This window comes from Fundulus heteroclitus, chromosome 13 (genome assembly GCF_011125445.2).
Source record: "Fundulus heteroclitus isolate FHET01 chromosome 13, MU-UCD_Fhet_4.1, whole genome shotgun sequence".
Classification (NCBI taxonomy): domain Eukaryota; kingdom Metazoa; phylum Chordata; class Actinopteri; order Cyprinodontiformes; family Fundulidae; genus Fundulus; species Fundulus heteroclitus.
The window spans coordinates 25,065,109-25,086,390 of record NC_046373.1 but is presented as its reverse complement, the minus strand read 5'-3'; the positions used below and the strand labels follow the sequence as shown (position 1 = coordinate 25,086,390).

General features: G+C 39.2%; 1 protein-coding gene across 2 annotated transcripts in view; it reads right to left on the bottom strand.

Moving 5' to 3' along the window:
* LOC105915855 (tenascin) overlaps positions 1-21,282 on the bottom strand; it is a 51,360-nt gene that overhangs the window by 10,233 nt on the left and 19,845 nt on the right. Inside the window, exons 6-9 of one of the 2 annotated variants that reach the window (XM_036145477.1) lie at positions 17,859-17,974; positions 6,288-6,441; positions 5,310-5,579; positions 1,870-4,716 (exon numbers count right to left, since the gene is read on the bottom strand). In XM_036145477.1, coding sequence (XP_036001370.1) covers positions 1,870-4,716; positions 5,310-5,579; positions 6,288-6,441; positions 17,859-17,974 — 3,387 coding nt within the window. The remainder of the gene's footprint in view (positions 1-1,869; positions 4,717-5,309; positions 5,580-6,287; positions 6,442-17,858; positions 17,975-21,282) is intronic. The other variant, XM_036145478.1, reaches the window with a different exon arrangement.

Genomic DNA, 21,282 nt, shown 5'->3' with positions numbered 1-21,282 from the left:
AATATATTTTAACAAAGCAAGAATCACATATGAGATCATATAAAGACATCATTAAAGTGAGGCAAAGAAAATGACAATCTAACAAAGAAAAAGGGGAAAACGGATAAATGGATTGTGCAAAAAACTCTGGTCTCAATCTTATTTATCCATTTACACATTTTCTTTCGGTGCTCCAGTAAGTTAATGTGTATATATGTGCAGCACAAACATATATACAGTATACAAGTTATACACACGCAGACAGTGACAAATAAATGCAGATGATGGATCCTGCAGTAGAAAAGGAGAGAATGGCAACTTCATGAATCTTAATGAATACAGCAGTTAGCAGGCCAGTCATTACCTGAAAACAGAAGCATGGCAGAAATAAATGATAATGACACAGAGAAAAAGAAATTGTTTTTGAGGTTATTAAAAAGTGAATGAAAACATATTACATATTAGATGAACACAATAATATGAGCTGGAAATAAAGAATCATATGCACATTTATGGCAGAAATTTTGGAGAATTTTAGTATTACTTTTTGTTTTAATTTAGACAAATAAACTCCAAGGAGTAACCTAAACTCTAAAGAATGACCATTGGGACAGGATAGTGTTTTACATACTGAGACCCATATTTATATTTTACAATTATCTGATTTTATAAAGTAAAGCTGTGCATGTGTGACAGTTTGAACCTGAACAATTTCTATCTCCTTTTGACACCCAAAATGGTCAAGCTTCAAAGTGACTTGAAATTATCTTTTTGTTTTCTTGCATTTCATCACAAAAGTTAATTATATAGACCAAATGCAGAATGACCAGCTGTGGTCTTACCCTGGTTTGGGTGAGTGGTGAAGGGGTGTCAGTGAAGCTGGCTGTTAGCTTACCCTAAATGAGAGAAGACCAGAGCAGCAGTGAATAAATGGAGTTAAGGGGTTACTGGCGTGTTGATGTCAACTCAGCTGATTATAGCATGAAATTAGTTAGACTGGAAAATGGGTTGGTCAGGATGGGAACTATTTAGTATGATTTATGAATCCTATATTGTGTGCTTTGTTTTAAAATGTAACCATTTCATCAAGCTATTAGAATCATTAAAAACGGGGTCAATACAGAAATTTAATTAAAAGCATTGACACCACTTTCAAATGTGTTAAACTGAAGAAAATTAAAATAAAGAAATGCTGGAAGTGATTTAGAGCAATTAGCTAAATCGATACCTTTGAGCAGTGTGTCAATCAAAAGGATTTAATAGCTATTGATAGTTAAAAAGTTATTTCTCATCCCATCTAATTTTGGTCCAAATGTGGGCACCTGTAGCTCCAAAAAAAAAAAGATAAATCCTGCAAGTTTTTGACTCTAGATCATGAAATGGCAATTTACAGCAACGGCATCTGATGGTTGACATCAAATAGATCAGAGTGGTATTATTATAAGGTGGTTACTGGTTATTCATGAATATATGAGTATTTCGCACATTAATGGAAGCTGGAAAATTAGGGTACAATTTCAGTTCAACATTAACACAGAACATCAAACAGACTATTTAACATCAATGTGCTAAAAAAAAAGAGTGAATATATGTATGTTCACATGACAAACATAGGATGACAAATCAGACATAGCTTACAAGAGTACAACACATTTATGAAACAGAAATGTAGGGAGTATTTGATGGCAAGCAAATATATCCAGTGGTGGTCAAGCAAAGTGACAAACAACGTGATATACTGCGAAGGCATGACACAAATGACAAATATACTCTGAGCAGACTGAAACGCAGAGAGGTTCTAGAGTGTAAGAACAAAAAGTGACTCTTTGGACCAAGACTTGACAACACTGACAGTGATGTTGTTCCTCTATCTGTCACCATTGTTAGTACCTGTACTGATGACAAGCTTGTGCAGTCTGGATAGAACGCCAGGACCTTTTCCAAGCAAAGTTATGGTGTACTCCGTCTGAGGACGTAGATGCTCAAACTGGAGGGAGCGAGCAGAACCGGGCAGCACTTGTCTGAAGGGTTTGTCCTTGTCTGTTGGTTTGTCCGCTGCACCTTTTTGGGCATTTGGGACTTGGAAGTCTTCAGGTACTTTGTTGTTGTCCTTACCACCTCCATGTTCTGAGGATAATTCGCTGCTATGTTGATCCTTAACCTCGTCTTGTTTACCTTCCTTCTGCTTTGGCCCTTCGTCTGTCTCAGCCTCTGTTCTACTTACAACAAAGTTTTTGTACTTGCCTTCTGGCGAATCCCATATGACTGTGAATCCATCAGAGGTCTGGTTAGTCACGCCAACAAAGTCCAGAGGTTCTCTTTTGTCTCCTGAAGAAGAAACCTCAGATGCAGGACCTTCTGACTCCTCAGTTTCAGTATCAAAAGCTGTTGTTGCAGTAGGATTGGCTTTTGAAAGCTCTTTCGTTTGTATTCCATCGATACTTTGGCCATCTTGATGCTGCGCTATAATAGTTGTAGATGCGGGTCGTCCCCTTGGAAGTGTGACTAGTCTTGAGTGTTTAAAATCAGTTTGAACAGATGGGCTACGTTGATTTGTGGCACCAGTATCTCTGTCAGTATCATCTCTCTCTTTAATGTCCGAACCTGTATGAGTGTCCGGTTGCATCAGGGCGTTTTCTGTGCTAACAGGGGTTTTCTGTTCATGCATACCTGCCTTTTGTCTTAACATGCCATTGACCTGTTCACCTGAAAGATTCCTTTGGAAGCTATGGGTAAACCTGTGTACATTTTGCTTTCCTGTTTGTGATTCAGGATTGTTAACAGCACTTTCTTTTCCTAGTTCATTAGTTTGGTTTCCAATCGTAGAGGTGCTTCCATCTAGCTTATTCTTAAAGAAAGGTCGGCGTATTGTACCTCGGTGAGGTTGTTGGCGGTATCTCGGGTTTGTAAATGTTTTGTTTTGGACCGATTCACCACGTTGGTGTGGGTGGCGAAGGTTTGGCTGGCGGGATGAAGGCAAAGCTGTTTCCCTTGTAATTTGATGAAACTCATTTGAGACGCTTGTTTTGGGGAACCTTGCCCCGGTTCTTTCTTCATTTCCTTCAGTTACAGGTACAGTATCAGATGGCACAGTGTCTCTAGAAAATGTTTTTGTCAATGCAATGGGAAGCATCTGTTCTTTCAGGGAATCTGTGTTTGAATTTGAAGACTTGGAGTGTTGAGTCAAATCCCTTGAAATTGGCCGGGTTCTGTTGTGAAGGTTTGGAGGCAGACGGCGTAGGTAAGTCCCCTTCTGAGGGGGGCGTCGCAGAGGGATACGTAAACGTTCTGTCGGAATGTGTTTTTGGCTCTCTTTCATCCCGGCGGTTGCATTTGTGGTTATTCCGTCTCCCTCTCCATTACCGTCCCTCACAGGTAGATTTGCTTCCAGTGAGGGTGATTTTCTTGAAGCATACAAAGATGGTGAAGATGATACATTCTTTGTTTCCTTCACTGAGGTGTTTCTTAAATTGGGGGCAGAATTGACAGGATCACTCAAATGATGATGGGGTTTGTTTTGAAATAATTCAAGTTTTGGGTAGGAGCGACGTGCGGATCCCCGTTTTGGATGAGTGTATTGGAAAGGGGGTTTGCCACTTTCTTCTGAACTAGGTAGGTCGCTATTCTCCGTATGTCCTGCATTGGAGCTAGAGTCCAGTTCAATGCTTCCTTGTGATTCTAAGTCATCCAAGCTGGTTGAGGACGATGATGGAGAGGACAGAGGCAGGGACGGTTTTGATGAGGAAGGTAATTGTATTAAATCTGTTAGTGAGGAGCGTGGTAAGGATTGTGGTTCTGCAGCAGGTGATGATGATTTGGTGTCTGATACATAGGACGATTGTGCAGTTAAGGGGGAAGAGGCTAAGAGTGAAGGAAACGGCTTCAGACCCCTTAAAATCTGTTTGCTTATCATATCTGCATCAACCGAGAGGTTCAGCGGTTCCGCCAGCTGGACTGAGATTGTTGTGATATTAATATCTCTAAAAGTATCAGTTATAAGTTTGTGTAAAGGGTCTGGTGGGTGATCTAGGCCCTTCTCTTCATTAGGAGGCATTTCCTCTGGGCTCGACCTTTCCTCTGGACTTAATGTTTTGCCTCCTATCCCATCCTCTCTGCACCCGTTGCCTCTGTTCTTTAAAGGCAATCTGACATGAGTTAACTTAATTTTATTCAAACACTTCTTCTCCTGGCTGTGAATATTCCCTGTTGGTTCCGAGGACACTGAATGAGTGTCATTTTCAGCCTCAGCAATGCCAGCATCTGGTTGCCTTTGTGAGCCAGCATAAGATGGTTCCTCTGAGGTCCTTTCCCCGTTTGGATCGAAATCACTCCCAGGCATCACAGCTGGACTTTGGTTACCACTCCTCTCAGAGCTTGATGCCTCTTCACTCTGGTCTGTCACAGATTCCTTGATGATATGGACATCTGGTTTAGTTTTATTCATTTCTTTCTGTTCGCTTTTTTTCGACACCATTGGGTTTTTGTGCAAAGGACGAGGCACATAAGGTCTTCGTCCAGGCACAACTCTGGTTGCATTGAACAGCCACGGCTTTGTCGGCTGGGGCCTTCTAAATTTGAGTCTGGTATTGTTTCTTGCCACCGGACTGTTGAGCGATGGTCCAGTTCTGGCAGACACAGAGGCTGAGACGTCTCTGCTGATGCTGCCAACGTCTTGCCCTGGCGCTTGCGTGACCCGCATGGTCAAATCCTCGATAGTCGCCTTTGGGAAAGTGTTGCCTAAAGATGTGAGAGCAGTGAGCATTTGGATTAAACGTTAAGGTCATCAAATGTTGCAGCAATCCAGAAGATGTCATATCTAATAAAAGGAAGAAAAGCAGGTTTATTATGAATTAAGATTTTTAAGAAGAAACATTTAAGATATATGCAAGATGCTTTGCCAATTTTGAACAAATAAGGAACTATGGCAACGTTGGACGAAGAACCTGCAAGGAGAAAATTAACACATAAACAGTGTTTTCCCTGGACAGACTTGGTGTTTGTGCCTCCGGTGAGAAGGAAATATCCACACTGAGCAAAGGAACAGCTGGGGAAGTTAGGGCACTACTCCATTAACTTTTACAGACTTCCCTGTAATGTGTTTTGTATGATGTGATGCTTGGAATAATGAGGTGTCTGGACACATGCACGTTCGTTTCTCAACTCCACAGCTGTCTTCCCTTGCCTAGAGAAAGAAATGCTTGACTTGGATATTAGAAGTTAAACTTGTAGAGTAGTTACTTAAACATGTTTGTTGATTTTGCACACTGATTGAAGAGAAAATCTTCACCAGATAGCTTTTGAGGTCTTCCACCAGGACGTTTTCTACTCACCGGGAACCACCTGGACGGTCGCTGGCTGGCTACGGATCACGCCCTTCTCTGCCACCAACAACACGTCATACAAACGGCCCGCTTCTAGCTGCTGTATTTGGGCAGAGCTTTGGCCAGCTTCTACGGTCATTTCCTGAGTCCTCCCCGCTCCGTCGTTGGGTGTGACGGTTAAACGGTACCTGTCAATCTCTCCTTGCGCCTGCTCCCATTGGACTACTGCTGACGTGGTGGTGGTCTTGACAACTTGGAGGTTTTTCGGACCAGAGATGACTGGACATGTTGAAGAAGAAGACACAATTTACTGTTTTTACTATTTTAATGTAGCTTCACTGCTAACTGCGATGTGGTTAATAAAGGCAAGGCAAGGCAAATTTATTTATATAGCACAATTCAGTACAAGACAATACAAAGTGCTTTACATGATTAAGATATACCAAAATAATAAAATGTAGATAGAAAATTGAATAAAAGCAAGTAGGGATAGAATATAGTAACAAAAAAGAACATTAAAAACAGTAAAACTGTTTAACTAGAACAGTCAAAGGCAATTTTAAGATCTACTTAGACCTTCCTTTACATTTATTGCAAGCTATTATTTATTTCTGTATTTATTCTTGATTATGGCAAAACTGGTCCACCACAGCTCACAAGTGCCAGGAAATTAGTCAGAATTTTCTTTTCCAGCCAGTATACATCCAACTAAGTTTTTTTTTTCAAATGTATCATGTTGCATTTCCAAACATTTTAATTCAAATTTCATCTTTTTCTTATTTCCCTTTCTGACACATCTGTCTACTTTCCATTTTGTGCATTGATACAACAAAAATTGATTCATAACTTTTTTGAAACCTGAAACAGATCCTGTGACAGGTATTTAGGGAATTAAAAAATATATATATTTGAAAACAAAAGTCAAAAGCTGGAGGCACAAGAGGTCGACATCCTCAATAAATGGAAGACAAACAGTAGGAATCTTACGGGTCATAAATTCAGCTGTGCTCTCAACTCCCCTCCTGCCGTTAATCTCTCCAACGATGCTGACGATGTACTCCTGACCGGCTGCCAGGCCCGTCTGAGTGAAGGTGGTCAGGCTCCCATCCACCTCCAGGGTGAGCTGCTGATCTGTCTCCTTCTGCACGGCCAGGATAAAAAGAGAGAGTGGTTGATGTTGGTGGCTCCCACTAAGAATTTTAAGTCTTTGAAATTATTGTAGTGCTTTACGGCTGCTAGTAACTACCAGAGAGGTAGGTGACCAAGAAGTTAGATTACACTCTTTTTGTTTTATGATATAAAAGTGCATCTGGTGCAACAGAGCTTGCCTTGTATACCTTGTATTTATCCTTGAAATGATGATTTATTTTCTCCACTCAGTGACAATGCAGCTTTGGGATTACATTTTCAAGATGCTAATAATACTTCTGCGAACATAAGTCCATATTTTGATATTGTTTTTTTTTGTCTGTGTTAATCTTTTTTGAGTGTCCTGTGTTATAAGCAGCTACTTTTCTGAAAGATCAGCACAGAAACTGGGTTCAATAAAGTAGCTGTGGGGAGGGGTTATCTCCCGCTATACCTGTGACTACTAAAGAAATTAAAGATGTGAGACATGTAAAAAAAGAAAGTATTTGTTAATAAATGAATCAAGTAATCACAATGTTTGGACTTTGTGATTTAAAAAATAGCATTGCTTCAACATTTGTGCTTCAAGGAGTGTTTAGACCCCCTTCAGAGCAGGATTAAGATTGCACTACGATGTTAAAAACAAGTCAGAATGTGGATGCCATTTACAGGGTGTAGGGGAGGTCCTCTGGTGCACATTAAGAGAGCAGACCACTTCGAATTAAACAGGACCGAACCTGAGAGTTCCCTGAAAATCCATAAGAGATCCATCAAGACTATGCAGAAAACATCCAAAAAGAGATCCAGGTGTTTCATTATTATATTGGCAGCATATCTGGGTCCCGAATGAGACCTAGAGGAGTAGGTAGCAGTGGCAGCTCATCCAGGATGTACAGCCTGCACACAACAGTGTGCATCAGAGAATGTGAAACAAGGGCTAGCTTTGTTCCAAGTAAGTTTTTGGGAACGGAACAGGCATTTCCCTGGCTTTGATAAAAAAAAAAAAAAAAAAAAGTCTCAGGAAGCAGTTGCAAGAAACACATATGATCTTCACACCAATAAATACAATGCCATGTTTAGAGCCGTTGTACAAAAATAAATAAATACTAGATCAGTATCATGCTTCTGGAGTGGAGCTCTTAGCTAGGGATCACTTCTGCTGGTGTCTGGTAGACAGAAGGTAGTTTTGAGTTCTACACGATGAAATGTAAAACAAAAAAAAGCTTGAGCTGTGGCTTGCAGGGTTCAAAATGGGATTTATTTTTTTGTCCTGGTGCCATCGATAAAACCCCCCCAGACTTTAGAGTCTCAGTTCAAATCAGAATGTAGGAACCCAATGGCTGCTGAGGGTGCATACATTTCTTTACTCAGTAATAATTGTATGGCTTGCTGCATGGTGTAATGAATTCTGTTCAGCAACCACTTTGACCTGCATTGTCACATACTCCTGATAAAATGTTCAATGTAGAAGAAAAAAAAACATTTGGTGTATACTTTGTAGGAAGCAACATAATGATTGCCTGTAAAACAAAATGAGGTTTTGCTGTGATTTAGCTACGATTACTGAGGCTCTGAGAGACCATAGGGTCTTCTTAATCTGGCACAAAGGGGGCTTAGATGAACATTTTCTTAAAACAATCATAATAGGTATAACATAACTAGTTATTAAAGGAAATTATGTACCTCTTCTAAAAGTTATAACATAAGAAAAAAATTAAATAAAGGTTCATCCAGTGAAGTTTATTTGTGTGCATCCTGGCTCACAAAAAGTCTAATAGTTGATTAGTATTTGGGTAGCTGAAAGAAGACAACAAAAGAGCTAAAATGAGCTGATTTTTGCTGATATAAATGTGCAGGTATTTAAAGCGAAATCAGACCTAGTTGATGTGCTGAGCTTGAACGATCCACTACTCACACCTTCCCTCTTGGTTTTCAAACATCTTTTAAAAATCTGCTCTGATAAGAAAAGGAGGAGGTCTGGCGAGCTTTCCAAGTTCCAAAAACTCTCAATAATCTGTTCATGCATCTGTAACAGTAAGACTTTCCGTGAATGCGAAGCGGCATTATTAAACAGTTGCTCGGCTGGGCTTTCTAATGAATGGATACCAAGCCTTGCGCTAAATGGACACCAGCTGTTTGTTAAGTTGGCCACTATGCCGGTTGCCCACATTAGTGTCCTCGTGTCAAAGCGACTCCATTCATTGCCATGATAATGAGGATGACATCATTTAAACCGAGGCTTCTAATAAATTCAAGACGTGCGTTAAAAGCGACTCGCACTCTGTGGTGTTAAAGTGTTGGCTCGACGGCTGTTAAACTCCATATTTAAGCTGGAAAATCCAACTGAAGTCTTAAAGCCGAACTTCTTCTTCGTTGAAATTTGTGTTTGGACTGTGGCGTATCACATTTGGTTGTAAGCTATAGTTAACTCAGTGGTAGAATTTGTATTTTAGTATTTTAATCTTTCCTGCAAAATGAGAAATGTTTTTTTTTTAAAAGCATAGATGTAGTAAGAGATATTGGACACTATACTTACAGATTATGTTTGCATGTCCACCAGCTCAACCTGCCAAAGGTTTTCCCTCTATGCGGACTCTTGGTATCGTTTTAGGGCCTTGGAAAGTGAAACCAACGGATATAAAATGTTCCACTGGTGACCACCGGGGAAAACTGGCAATGAGTTAAACTATAGTTTAATGAAACTAAGTGGTCTGCTTCCACTGCAAGGCCAGTGGCCCATTTTGACCACATATAGCTCTGTGTGATTCATCCACATAAAACTTCAGAACAAGCCTGTAATTTTGATTTGAATTAACTTTATTTCATTCAGAAAACCAAATTGTAACTTTCCTGAGGCAGAGCCGGTTGTTCATCGTTTCATTCAGCACAACTTTGTCCGACTAAGAAAGCCAAGGACTACTGATATCCTCATAAATATTCCTGCTCTGTCGTTCTTTTATCTAAAAGATTTATATGCCCATGTGATCATCAGCACATATTTCATTTTTGATTATGCAGGATGATTATAACATGATGTTCATTGTGATTTCTTATCCACATGAATTACCAAAAATATCTTTCTCCCTAAAAGTGGTTCTCAACAATTGTGTCAAATCCTTCTGCAATGTTGTGTTATTGCCACAATGGGAAAAAAAACATAACTGTAAATGACTTTGAAACAAAATGTATCTGTAATTGTTACTGTAAAGAGGAAACGAGCAAAACATTAAAATCAGCCAAAAGTTACAGCTGTCACAGATTAGAGCCTGGGAGGACCAATCCGAAAAATGCGCTCAGAAAACGTCTTGAAGGGAGGACGTGGTGGTTACACCCAGAGACAAGATGAGATCAGATACAGAAGATGAGACATTTCTTTTTTTAAAGCTTATGCTGTTCAGTGGCTGTTGCACAAGGTAGAGAAGAAAACAACAACTTTGAAACATCTGCCAGGGAACAGGGATATTTTAAGAAATTATTGGATTTCCAAGGGATACCCAAATAGAAAAAGCATTACATCAAATATTTTCATATAATGTCACTCTGTTGTCTGGATTTTCTAGTTTTCTATATTGGAAACCTTTAGAGAATGTTGATGCCTTACCATCATAGGAAGTGATTTCCAGTGCAGTTTCATCTTTTGGGCGTGTTTTCTCAAAGAAATTATTGATATGTTGCAGAAATTAAAACCAAATGTGATCTGCTCTGGTACATGAAATTTTTTAATCCAGTTTAGGATCCTGATACTGCAACAACATTGTCTTACTTTGTAGCCAAGACAGTAAAGTTCCTTTAGATTGTTTTTTTTTTTTTTTGTAAAAAAAAAAGGAGCAAATGTTGATAAATGAAAAGGACATATGTCAGTATGTGCAGGAGTTTCATATTTTGTGAAGCATGAAATATATTAATATATATATAATATTTATATTAATGTTACACACATTAATGTGAAACATTAGTTTTATATATCTTAAGTCAATTGTTTTTACAAAAGTAATGATTTAACAGGGTTTTACCGTTTGTGTGCCTCTTTAATTACCTCAACAAAGGCACATAGAGGTACTATTCAAAAGAATGGAACTGTTTGTGATAAACAAGAAGGGAAAAAAGCCACCTCTTCATCTAATTAGCTGCTTTTGCACTTGCCGTGTTTGTGGCAGATGCAAAGTTAGCTGTGAAGTTTTTGCATCGGTTAAACTTGGTGAACATGTTTGTGAATTCACAAATTTGTCTCATGAATCTTTGCAGAAACGCAGCAGGCAGCGCAGGCAAAACTTGGTCAAAACATGTTTAGAAAATGGAGCAATTGCACCGCTCTTTAAATTTACCAGGGATTATTTCCTGGAAGAAAGACAGTCATCTGTGCCTAAGAAAGTCCACATTCACAGAGCACTGTTTATAGCGCTAATAGTTTCCCCCCCGAGGAAATAATTTGATTAAAAAAGCTATTGTGATGTAAGTCTTTTTCTGTTTGCATTTAGGTCTGATAAGTTAAAAAGGAAAAAGAAGATTGATGCTGTAACCAGGAGACAAACAAAAAGACGCAGTAAACACAACTTTTCGTGTTTCGACAAGTTAATCTGTTGTTTGTATGAGTCTGTTCAGCGCCTCCAGACTCAGGCTGAACTTTTCCTCCACGTTTATCTGTAAACGCCGACGGGCGGAAGAATGTTGTCTTTCTCCTTCTTTCTGTCCGTGTGTCCTGTCCTGTGTCACAGCTGTGCCTCGGCGGTGAAGTCATTCCCCCTGGCAGCCGCGATGTTTTTGACAGTGTTTACATATTTCCATAACAACAAGCATCTCACATCTGCATTATTTCCCTTTCCCTGGAGAAGTTCCCTTCACTCACCACTCTTCTGTTAGACTGAACCTTCCTGAACATAACCCCTGAGTTCAGAGTTCTTGTCCCCCTGTCTTGAATAATAATTTGAAGATCAAGTCGATTATAAAAGCAACAAAGGACATTCAGTGACTGGCTGTTTGAGGACTCTGAGGAAGCAGGGACACAGCCCCAAGAGACTAATTCACAACATCTAAGATCAATCAAAAATGTAAAGCAATGACTGCTGCACCTGCTTAATGCTCCAAAACTCATGGCTATACCATGAAATTTAACTCTATCTTCGTAGAAATGCACATCCAGGTTTTGTAAAACATGATAAACTATTGATTAGCCATTCATGGAGAATATTAAAACGCACAGCTGCCTTTTTGTGCAAGATGCTGAGCAGTTTTGAACCTGCTTTGATGGGCAACGTAAAACTTTTCCTCCTATCTATACTTAGCTAACAGTAAAAAAACAAACAAACGTGGTCATGTTTGGTTAAGACTAAAATTATACAAACCTCTGACCAGTTGTGGCTGGTGATAAAACATTTTTAAGGGGAGGGCGTACCAGAGGTCTGAGATTACCACACAAGAAAACCTTACTTGAACATCAATTGGTCCACGGTCATTTGCCTGCTGCTGGATTTTTAAGTCTGGTCGGTCAAGTCCGAGTTCTGTTATCCTCTTTTTTTTTTCCTCCGGCAAAAACCTTAATGAAATGATTATCTTCTAAATAAATGACCGCTTCGCCATTTTCTCCTCTCTTGTTGTTGTTGTTGTTTGCATCCGTATATTTAAGTGACTGCACATCTAAGCTGCCAGGGGTGTGACTTTGATTAACAGGAATGATGAATAAATCTGATTGCATTGCAAAAACGGAACTAAAAATAAGTAATATTTTCATAAAATGAGTGTATCTGTCCTTAATTCGAGCAGGTAAATAAGATGATCTGCCAATAGAATAAGATTTTTGCACTTAAAATAGGAACAACTCATCTCCATCATCTTATTTCAAGTGCAGAATGTCTAATTATTTTATTTTAGGGGTCTAAATACTCATTCCATTGGTAGATAATTGTATTTACATGCTCAAATCTAGGACAAAAACAAAAATTTTAAGAACATTTTGCTTATTTTTAGATCCGTTTTTTGCAGTGTGGTTTAATAATGATACAAGACCCTAAATGGCCATGGATGCAGAGAGCTGCACCCTGAGGAGAATCTTTAAGTAACCAATTAAAGACCAGCATGAAGTCACATGGAAGCTAAAAGTGTTAAAATGTACATACACACTCATTTGTCTGGCACTCACGGTACCGAAACATTAAAATTTGGAGGCTTACAAAAAAAAAAAGAAAACAAAGGGAGATTAGAATGCTGAAAAATTGCTGAAAATATTTAAGACAGTACAGATGTGATGATTGCTCATAATTTCATCATTCATTTTTAGTGTGTCTACGTTTTTTTTCTTGCAATATTGATGGGGTTAGTGCCCTACCGCACGCTACTGACAAGCAACCACTGTCAATGACTCAATGGTCCGTTGTTGCTGTGAAATGCCACAAAAGTTTTACTTACACAGGACAGGTCTATGATATTGTATTCTCTTCTATTTCTGCTCTGCTTCTCTTACTGGGTTCAGTGTTTGCAGGCAAAATAAAATACCAAACGCTGTGCTCTGTTTTTGAAACTCTAGGAACTCTCATAAGATTGGCTCTGGAACCAGGAAGTAAACACGGGCTACACTCTGAACCGCAGTAGTTCTGGATCATAACTGTAGGTTTGAAAGGAGAAAAATGTGACTGAGACATTGTTGACGGAGATGATTGATTGTTTATAGGGAATGTTACTTCCATCCCAGGTGACAAATGAGAATGATTTAGGTTGATTTTACAGTAAATGTCTCACTTATAGCTCCTTTAAAAGAAATAGGTCTGGACAAAATGAGATCCGTTTCCCATCCATCCATCCATCCATCAATATATTTATTTGGTGTTTGTTCATCCAAACCAATTTCGAGTCTTAAAGTCTTAACTCCTCAATGAAGTCATCGCTGGATAGATCAAAAGGCTGTTGAAAATAATTACAAAATGTGACAATCATCGTAACATGGTGTGCGTGGGGAAAAATGTTTAGGAAAAGGAAACAACATGTGCATGGAGGTGGTAAACTGTCCAGATGGTTTGCGGTGATCTGTAACAGTGAGTGGCTCTCCTTTCATCTCAGTGACAGTTTTAAATTTAAATAATTTAGAAAGTGAGGTTAGAAATTGTTTTCTTTGTTCGGTTGCCTTCTCCGTTTCAGTCAGTCTCCTAAACACTTCTGACAAATGCCAACACAGTTAGTCACTTTCCACTTCTTTAATGTCCTCTGCGGGGGAGTCGTCACATATGTTTGTGGACAAACCGTCCTGGAGAACAGCTGAATGACAGGTTGTGACATACTCTGATGCAGCATTTAAAGCTGATCCTTAACTGCTGTATGAAATAGATCACGTACCACCATGATGTTGCATTATTTATCGCCTTTAAAAATGATAATCTAGTGGTCGGTTTGAAATGTTTGCTGCTTCATAAATGTTCTCCTTTGCACTTGCTGTCTTTGGTGTGAAACCAGATGTTGAATCTTTCCAAAACAGTCAGACCCAAAAAGTATTCAGCAGTATTCAAAGCATAATTTCTTGTCTATTTCTGGTGAAGTTGAAAAGAAACAGAACCTGAGTCTCTTGTGCAGAGATCGTGATCCACTAAAAATCAACTTCTTAGGCCATAATATTTTGCAGGAAATCACAGGAGAAATGCATCTGCAATTTGTTATATTTTAACATGCACTCACCAGCGACTTGATTAGGTACTTATTGCTGGTACCTGCTCAGACCCGCTTTTGCCCTCAGAACTGAATTATTTATGGCAGAGATTTCCAAGTTGTGCCACAAAGTGTGCCAAGAAAATATTTCCGAAACCTTTCCACGCCAACCATTAGCTTGAACTATTGCAGATGTGTTGGCTGCACATCCCATGATGGGAATCTCCCCCTTCGCCACAACCCAAAGGTGTTCTGGTAGAGTATGAGATGTGGTGATTTTGGGTGGCTATTATTTATGGTGAACTCATTTAGAGGCTTTGATGCATGTAAAGTTTTGTTACATGATGCCTGCTGAAAGTAGGCATCAGCAGATGGCTACAGGTTTTTTAGAAACGTTTTCATCCAAATCAACCTACAGAAATACGCCACTGAGCGTTTTGTTTTCTAAATACTCGTATAGGGGGCAGTGTATCGCAATGTCAGCCAATCAGAATCCTTCAAAACAACCACAACTTCCTGTTAGGAATGAATCATGGTGGCAGGAGGTTGGATCTGGTAAAGAAGTTGAGCTTCGTTTAAACACCATATTTGAATATAAAGTTAAGTAAAGTCTATATTCCCAATAGACAATGTCGATTGGGAATCGTGTCAAACCGGCAGCTTTGAGCGGCATTGTGCCTCCTAGTGGAACGGAGAGCTGGTGCAATGCAGCTGATCTCAGTGCTCTTTCTCCTCTGCCCCTCGCTGTATTGCAGCAGTTGGGCTTGCAAGAAAAATACAAAGTGTCTGAAGCAATGTAAAAATCTGACTTTTTGATTTTTTAAATTCACTTTTTTTCACTTTCAATTTAACTTTTATACACCATATGGCCAAGTGTATAAACAGCGGTTGCACATGTGTGATGCAGAGCAGCAATATTAGTCGCAGACCGTGATGGAGGACATTAATTTCCGTCTTTTCATGCACACACGCAGGCTCAAAACTGGAGCATTAATAAATCTCCACTTTGGCCGGAGAGTTTTTAGGATAATTCATTTTAAGGGATGTATGGACTAGGCCTATGTTATATAAACAATACTGATTTTGTAATTACGTGTAAAATATTCCCTCAGATGATTACATCTCTTAAACCTGTCTGAAACATTTTCTTCATGTTCCTTATGCAAAATTCTGATCCTACAATCTGAATGCCGGAGTGGAAATCGAGGCTCGTCGGGCTAATTAACGTATTTTCAATGTTGCCGTTCATTTTTAATGAGCCTTTGGGAATTGTAGCCTCAGTTTCCCTGTTCTTGGCTGACAGCAGTGGCACCCAGAGTGGTTTTCTGCTGGTGCCCATCTGCTTCAGGGTTCAATATCCTATGCATTCGCGGTTGATATGCATACCTTGGCTGTAACAAGTGGTTATTTGAGCTACTCTCGCCTCTCTTTCATCTCTAACCAGTGTTGCCAGTTCTCCTCTGACCTCTGACACTAGTAACCTTTTTCATCCACGCAAATTCCGCTCATTGGATAGTTTCCTTTTTTATGACCTGGACCTTTTCTGTAAAGCCGAAAGATGCTTGTGGTGGAAAATTACAGTGGATCACTAGTTTCTGAAAAACCAAAAAAACACGGCAGATTCAAAGTCGCATTAGTCCTCTTCCTTCCATCTGATCTGATGCTTGGTTTGAATTGTAGCAAGTTGTCTTGGTATCATGTAGAAGCCTAAATGCAAGTTTCTGCCATGTTGTTTTGGTATATGTGTCAATAAGTGGTGAGTGAACATATAAGAAAGGGCAGATAAACTACTTCTTAGTTCTTTATTTTGCTAAATTCTTTTGTTTTGTAAGATTTCGTTTGAAACGTTTTTAACCCTCTATAACTCAATCCATACAGAAAGGATTTTACATTTCTTAAGGGGTGAAGTATTTACTACAATCACATAAATTGTTGTATCTTTACTGTCATAGACAGTAAATTGCATTTTCATTGGTCATGCAATGAACACCGATTTGATAAATTATACCTAAACAAAACCAGGAAAGCCTCTAGACATCCAACTGCTTCTGCTATAGGAGCAATGCATTGGTCACCCCTGAAAAGGAAAAAGAGGAAGAATATTTGATTTGCCTGGTTAGTGAACCTCAGCAGCAGACTGAGCCGCTCCTTCCAACAGAGACTCTGTTGCTATGTTTCTGTTTCCTGTTACAACCAGAGCAGCAGATGGTTTTATGCCGTTTGAGCTGGCAACTTTATCACTAAAAACACCCTCCCTGCGTGCCGAGCCTTGGGAAGCTCCCACGAGGGAAGAGGAATGTCCTGATATCCGACTGGAGAAGAATCACCCAGGAAATGCAACACGTGTTTTGAAGAAAAATGAGGTGCTAGATTCTGGCACAGGTGCAATGACTGTCGATCACCTCCTCCTGGAAATAAGAGCCGTCTGTTGTTGGCTTAAACAAAAAGCCAAAATGAGTTTGATAGAGCGATAGCAGGCAAAAACAAGACCAGACTCCATTCTTCTTGTAGCAGCTCCGCTCAGTGAAAACATTCAACAATCATTTCCTGAATCCAACAGATGTTTTCTTTTATGTTATCATTTCCACCTGCTTTCATTTTCAGATTATTTCTGCATCTTTCTTGATAGTCAAGCACACTAATGAATCATAATAAATAAAACAATGTAATCAACATTTAGCATCTTACAGAGATAAGGAAGTAGAGTTTCTGCTCTAATGTAACATTTTTTGTGATATATTTATGAGAAAAGAGTGACAACCAGGGCCAGCAGGCAAGTCGGGTGAAGTGTCTTGCCCAGGGAGACAACAACTGAGAGAGTCGGAATAAGGGATCAAACCGGCAACCCGCCAGTTACAGGACGGACTCCCTAACTCCTGTGCCACTGTCACAAGTGACACAGACCACAAGTGGCAGGAAAATTCTGTTTTTCTAATCTTTAATCTCTCTTTCTAATGTCATCCTGCACAACTGCGTGTATAGTCCATATCGAAAACCTCCTCCAGGTGGACCTCATCTACTAATTAGCTGAATTCAATATGCAAATGGTCGATTTTATTTAAAGGTATCAGAGTAAAGAGGGTTGAATACATCCATCCCATTCTGGTTAGACTGGTTAAAAAGTGTTTCAAAACTTAGTTGAAATATTGTTGCTACTTCACATTTATACACCAGTTTATGTCAGCCATGAAACCTTACTATAAACTGAATTTTGTTGTTGTAAAGTGGCAAAATGTGAAGTGAATGATTTGAACATTTAGGGAAAGGAAACTATTCAAAATGATATTCATATTAAAATTGTAAGTAGAATAATTTCTGCAAATAGATTGTAATCCATACGTTTGTTTTTCAAGATTTCCTGAAAAATGTGTACGTTTAGGTTATACACAAAAACAACAAAATGCCAGCTTTGTTGTATTCAATAACTACTACATGGTCCATTCTTATTGATAAAAGTTTTGACTATGAACAGGAAGCTCTCTTTTTGTGTCCAACATGTTTCACACCTAATTATTAATGAACTTGATTTGTTGAGAAACTACAAACCAAGTTCAAACCTGTTTTTGTTACGGTTAGGCCATGCTTAATAAAAAAGGAATGAGGAGTATGGGATAGATGGAGTGGAATATCGGCTGATGTAGCTCATATTGATTCGATTCTGTCTCAGAAAGGAATTTCTTATAAAAATAGAAAGATTGTGCATAAAAAAAATATTACTTTGGACTGTTAACGTTGCTACACACACCGACCTGCCACAGTTTTCAGGCTCCTAATTTTGTGGGGTGAAGAAAATCTACTTACCTGGCTGGTAAAGGTGATGTAATAAGTGTCATATTGAACAACAGGTTGGGTCCAAATCAAAGTGACAGAAGACTCTGTGATGTCCTCAACGCTCAGCTGGGACACACCTGTCATGGCTGAGAGAGAAAACCACAATATGAGCTTTTCAGAGCAGCGACTGCTCTTTTTTCCGTAGCTCTGAATCAGAAGCAAGTAAAAACAGACTTAGCGGAATGGTGTATTCCCATTGATTCAATTCACTGAATCAAGTTCAATTATCATACTACTTTCATTTCACACCAGTAAACAAATACTTTTTTTCACCAATGCACCCAACCATTGCATAGCAGCTGTTTGTCATGGTTATGGATTATTGCAATGAATTTAGTAGAACAATGATCAGCAATTGCTCACATCTAATTTTAAAGAATAATATTTCATTGATTAATTTACACCATATTCCCATTGATTGTGGTTATGACCCCACCTAGGCTAGTCAGTTCCTATTTATCTAACGTACTCACCGTCAAAGTGGGGCCCAAATGTTCCCAATGGCAGCTACGAATCAGCCCATAGACACGCAGGCAGATACCTTTAAAGGTATCTGCCTTATATAGGAAATCTTTGACCAATCTGTATAATCTGACCCAATCTGTATAATATGATTGAATTTGACTTTGTAATGTGCCTTGAGATAATAATAAATATTCATATTTAATAATAATATAATAACAATAATAATATGACATGTTTCATGAATTGGCGCTGTATAAATAAAATTGAATTGAATTAAAAGGTCGGGTTCAAAATCACCACAACTGCTAAAGCACTAAATTGCCCAAAAGTCTAAATGATCAGCACCCTAACAGAATTCATATGATCAACAAAGAAACATGAGAAAACACACAACTTGTGAAAAGTAAAATAATGCTACAAAAAGACACAAAAGTTTAAATAAAAAAAAAAAAAGCTGAACTTGGTGTGAATTAACTGCACTGTTCCCAAAGAGGTTACACCCTTTTTTGACTTCTTGGGAAACATATTGTCCTATTATGAGCAGGCATCCTGAAACACAGCAACCATTTCTTCTCAAATAGACTATTTATACAACTGTCTGGATTTTCCTCAGTCCCCTAGAATCCTGCGAAATAATCCTCTTTGTGCAGTAGATGAACAAAGTCTCCTCTTAGACCTTAAATGAAAACCAGAGTACATGTTTGAATGGGAATTTTGCAAACAGCGCAGCAGTAAATGAGCTCCTGTTAAAACAAGGACTTCTCTCCATAGAGTACATGACATAGTGGAACAAATTGACCTGTAGACATCAATTTGACAATTCAGCTCAGATGCCTATCTTACCAAACACACGTATCAGTAAATGCACGTTTTGGCACTTAAACTAAATCTCACTATCATACCATCTGCTTCTCAGCACCCCAAGTAGAAAACTCAGGCTAATCTGATCTGCTTGAAAAGGATACAGCTCAGATGATGGAGGGAGGTTTTGTCATTAAGAGCCATGTCCAGGTTTATGATTTACAACCCACATGGGCCTGGTTGTGGATCATGTGGCTGACGTTCAGTCTTTGGGTTGAATAAAACTGGAAAGACACGGATGGTTTTACCAGGAGTTGATTGAATCCAAACCAGAAATAGGACAAAAAGGTAAACCTGGATCATTAGGTGGACAATAAACAGAGCTCTAATAATGTGGCTGATGCAAAGACATCGGCTACATGTGCCGCCTTCACACTGGACAAAGACCACACCACGGCATTAAATATCTGCCAGAACATGAATGAACATTATCAGGTGTTGGAGAGATCTACTGGGTCAAGAGTAGATTGTAGAGTTCTTGGTGTTATGTGTAAAACAGCATGAGAGTTCCCTGGCTGATTTAACCATGTTGGGAGATTTTGTTGGTTTATTAGCTTGATGTTCTCATATCTGGATTTTTAGTATACATTGGAGGAGCCTAGTTGTGGACCAAATCCCCCTGCATGGATAAATCAAACAATTCAAAGCAGGGTTGGCTTCATATGGAGGATACAACCTCCTGGCGCCAACAGCGGGCTGGCAGCGCTCCAAGAACAAAAATAATATCACAGAGGAGAGGAAATAAACAATCCATGATCACCTTGCCTATGAATACAGTGTCACAATCAGGCTCCTTTTTGGAGAGGAGTGCACACATCTCCAAATTGCGCGTTTAGGGCTGCTGCTCAGAACGACAGGAGCAGAAGCTTTCAAATGCCAAATGTATTTGTCAAGCTGAGAAGCCCTTGCATGATATTTGGTGAAGAAGCTGGAGGATGAAGAGGAAAAGGAGCAAGCACTGGTTCATGGGGGTGGGAGGGGGGGTTGATAAATTTACAACAATGCAAAAAGAAATTCAAGCTTCACAAGCTGGATCTGACAGACTCACAAATTGGATTTAATGGGTCATCCCTAAATATTGAGGAAATTTAGCAGATCCCAGTGCGGATGTGATACCTGTAGCTGTAGGATTGTTGTAGGAATCCGTTGGAAAAAGCCTTTTAGGTGAGTAGCAAGAGTGCAGTAGCATCTTGCCGGCTCATTTCCATCTGCAATATTTAGTTGTCAACAGTTGGCTGGATTCGCCTGACATTATTTTGATCGTATTTGCTGTGATTTACATCTCCACACCTAAGGAGGAGAGCGTGAACATGTGCTTGGCGAATATTGACTCCACCCAAAAGGCCCCACCAGCTGTTTATGACTCTAATTTAGTCTCTTTTACAACATCCATGCATTCTCAAAGTTCAGGAGCTCTGCCCAGTGGAGCCACCCTGCTGATGTATGAACAGAATGATCGCTTACTGAGATAATAATTCACAGACTCGTCTAAGTGCAACAAGGCTCTCATAAACGTAGAGCTGAAAATCTCACCACTCACTGAGAGCATGACGTAATGTTCCCGTAAGCAATCATCCAAGTCTAACAAGCAAATCACACAAGCACTGCACGGAAATCTTCTACGGCCAGACTACCTTCGCTAAAACCAGTTCTTTATCATTCTCCAGTGTAATTCTTCCCTTAAACATAAAGATAAGTCTTGATTAAAAAGCTACCAGATGTAAACTTAGACCAAATTGCTGGAGGACGAATCCATACATTTTCTACTGCTACTCTTTCTTGTTTTGGTAATGAATGAAGGTAATGCAAATGCAAGCGTTTTAACTCAGTAGTCTTTAAAAAAGTTCTTAAAGGGTTGAAACAAGACTAAATTTAAAAAGGGGTCATATTTTTACCAATTAATAAAGTCAAGATTTTCTCTATTCTCATACACTCTGATTTAAATTCAACACAGAACCAGTAAACTAGGTCTCAGCTGTGAGTAGCCCCGCTGCTCTTATTATTCACGTTTAAAATTTGTTTAGAAATGCTCGAAGTGGGTGTTTCCATAAGGCTGGTGAGACAGATG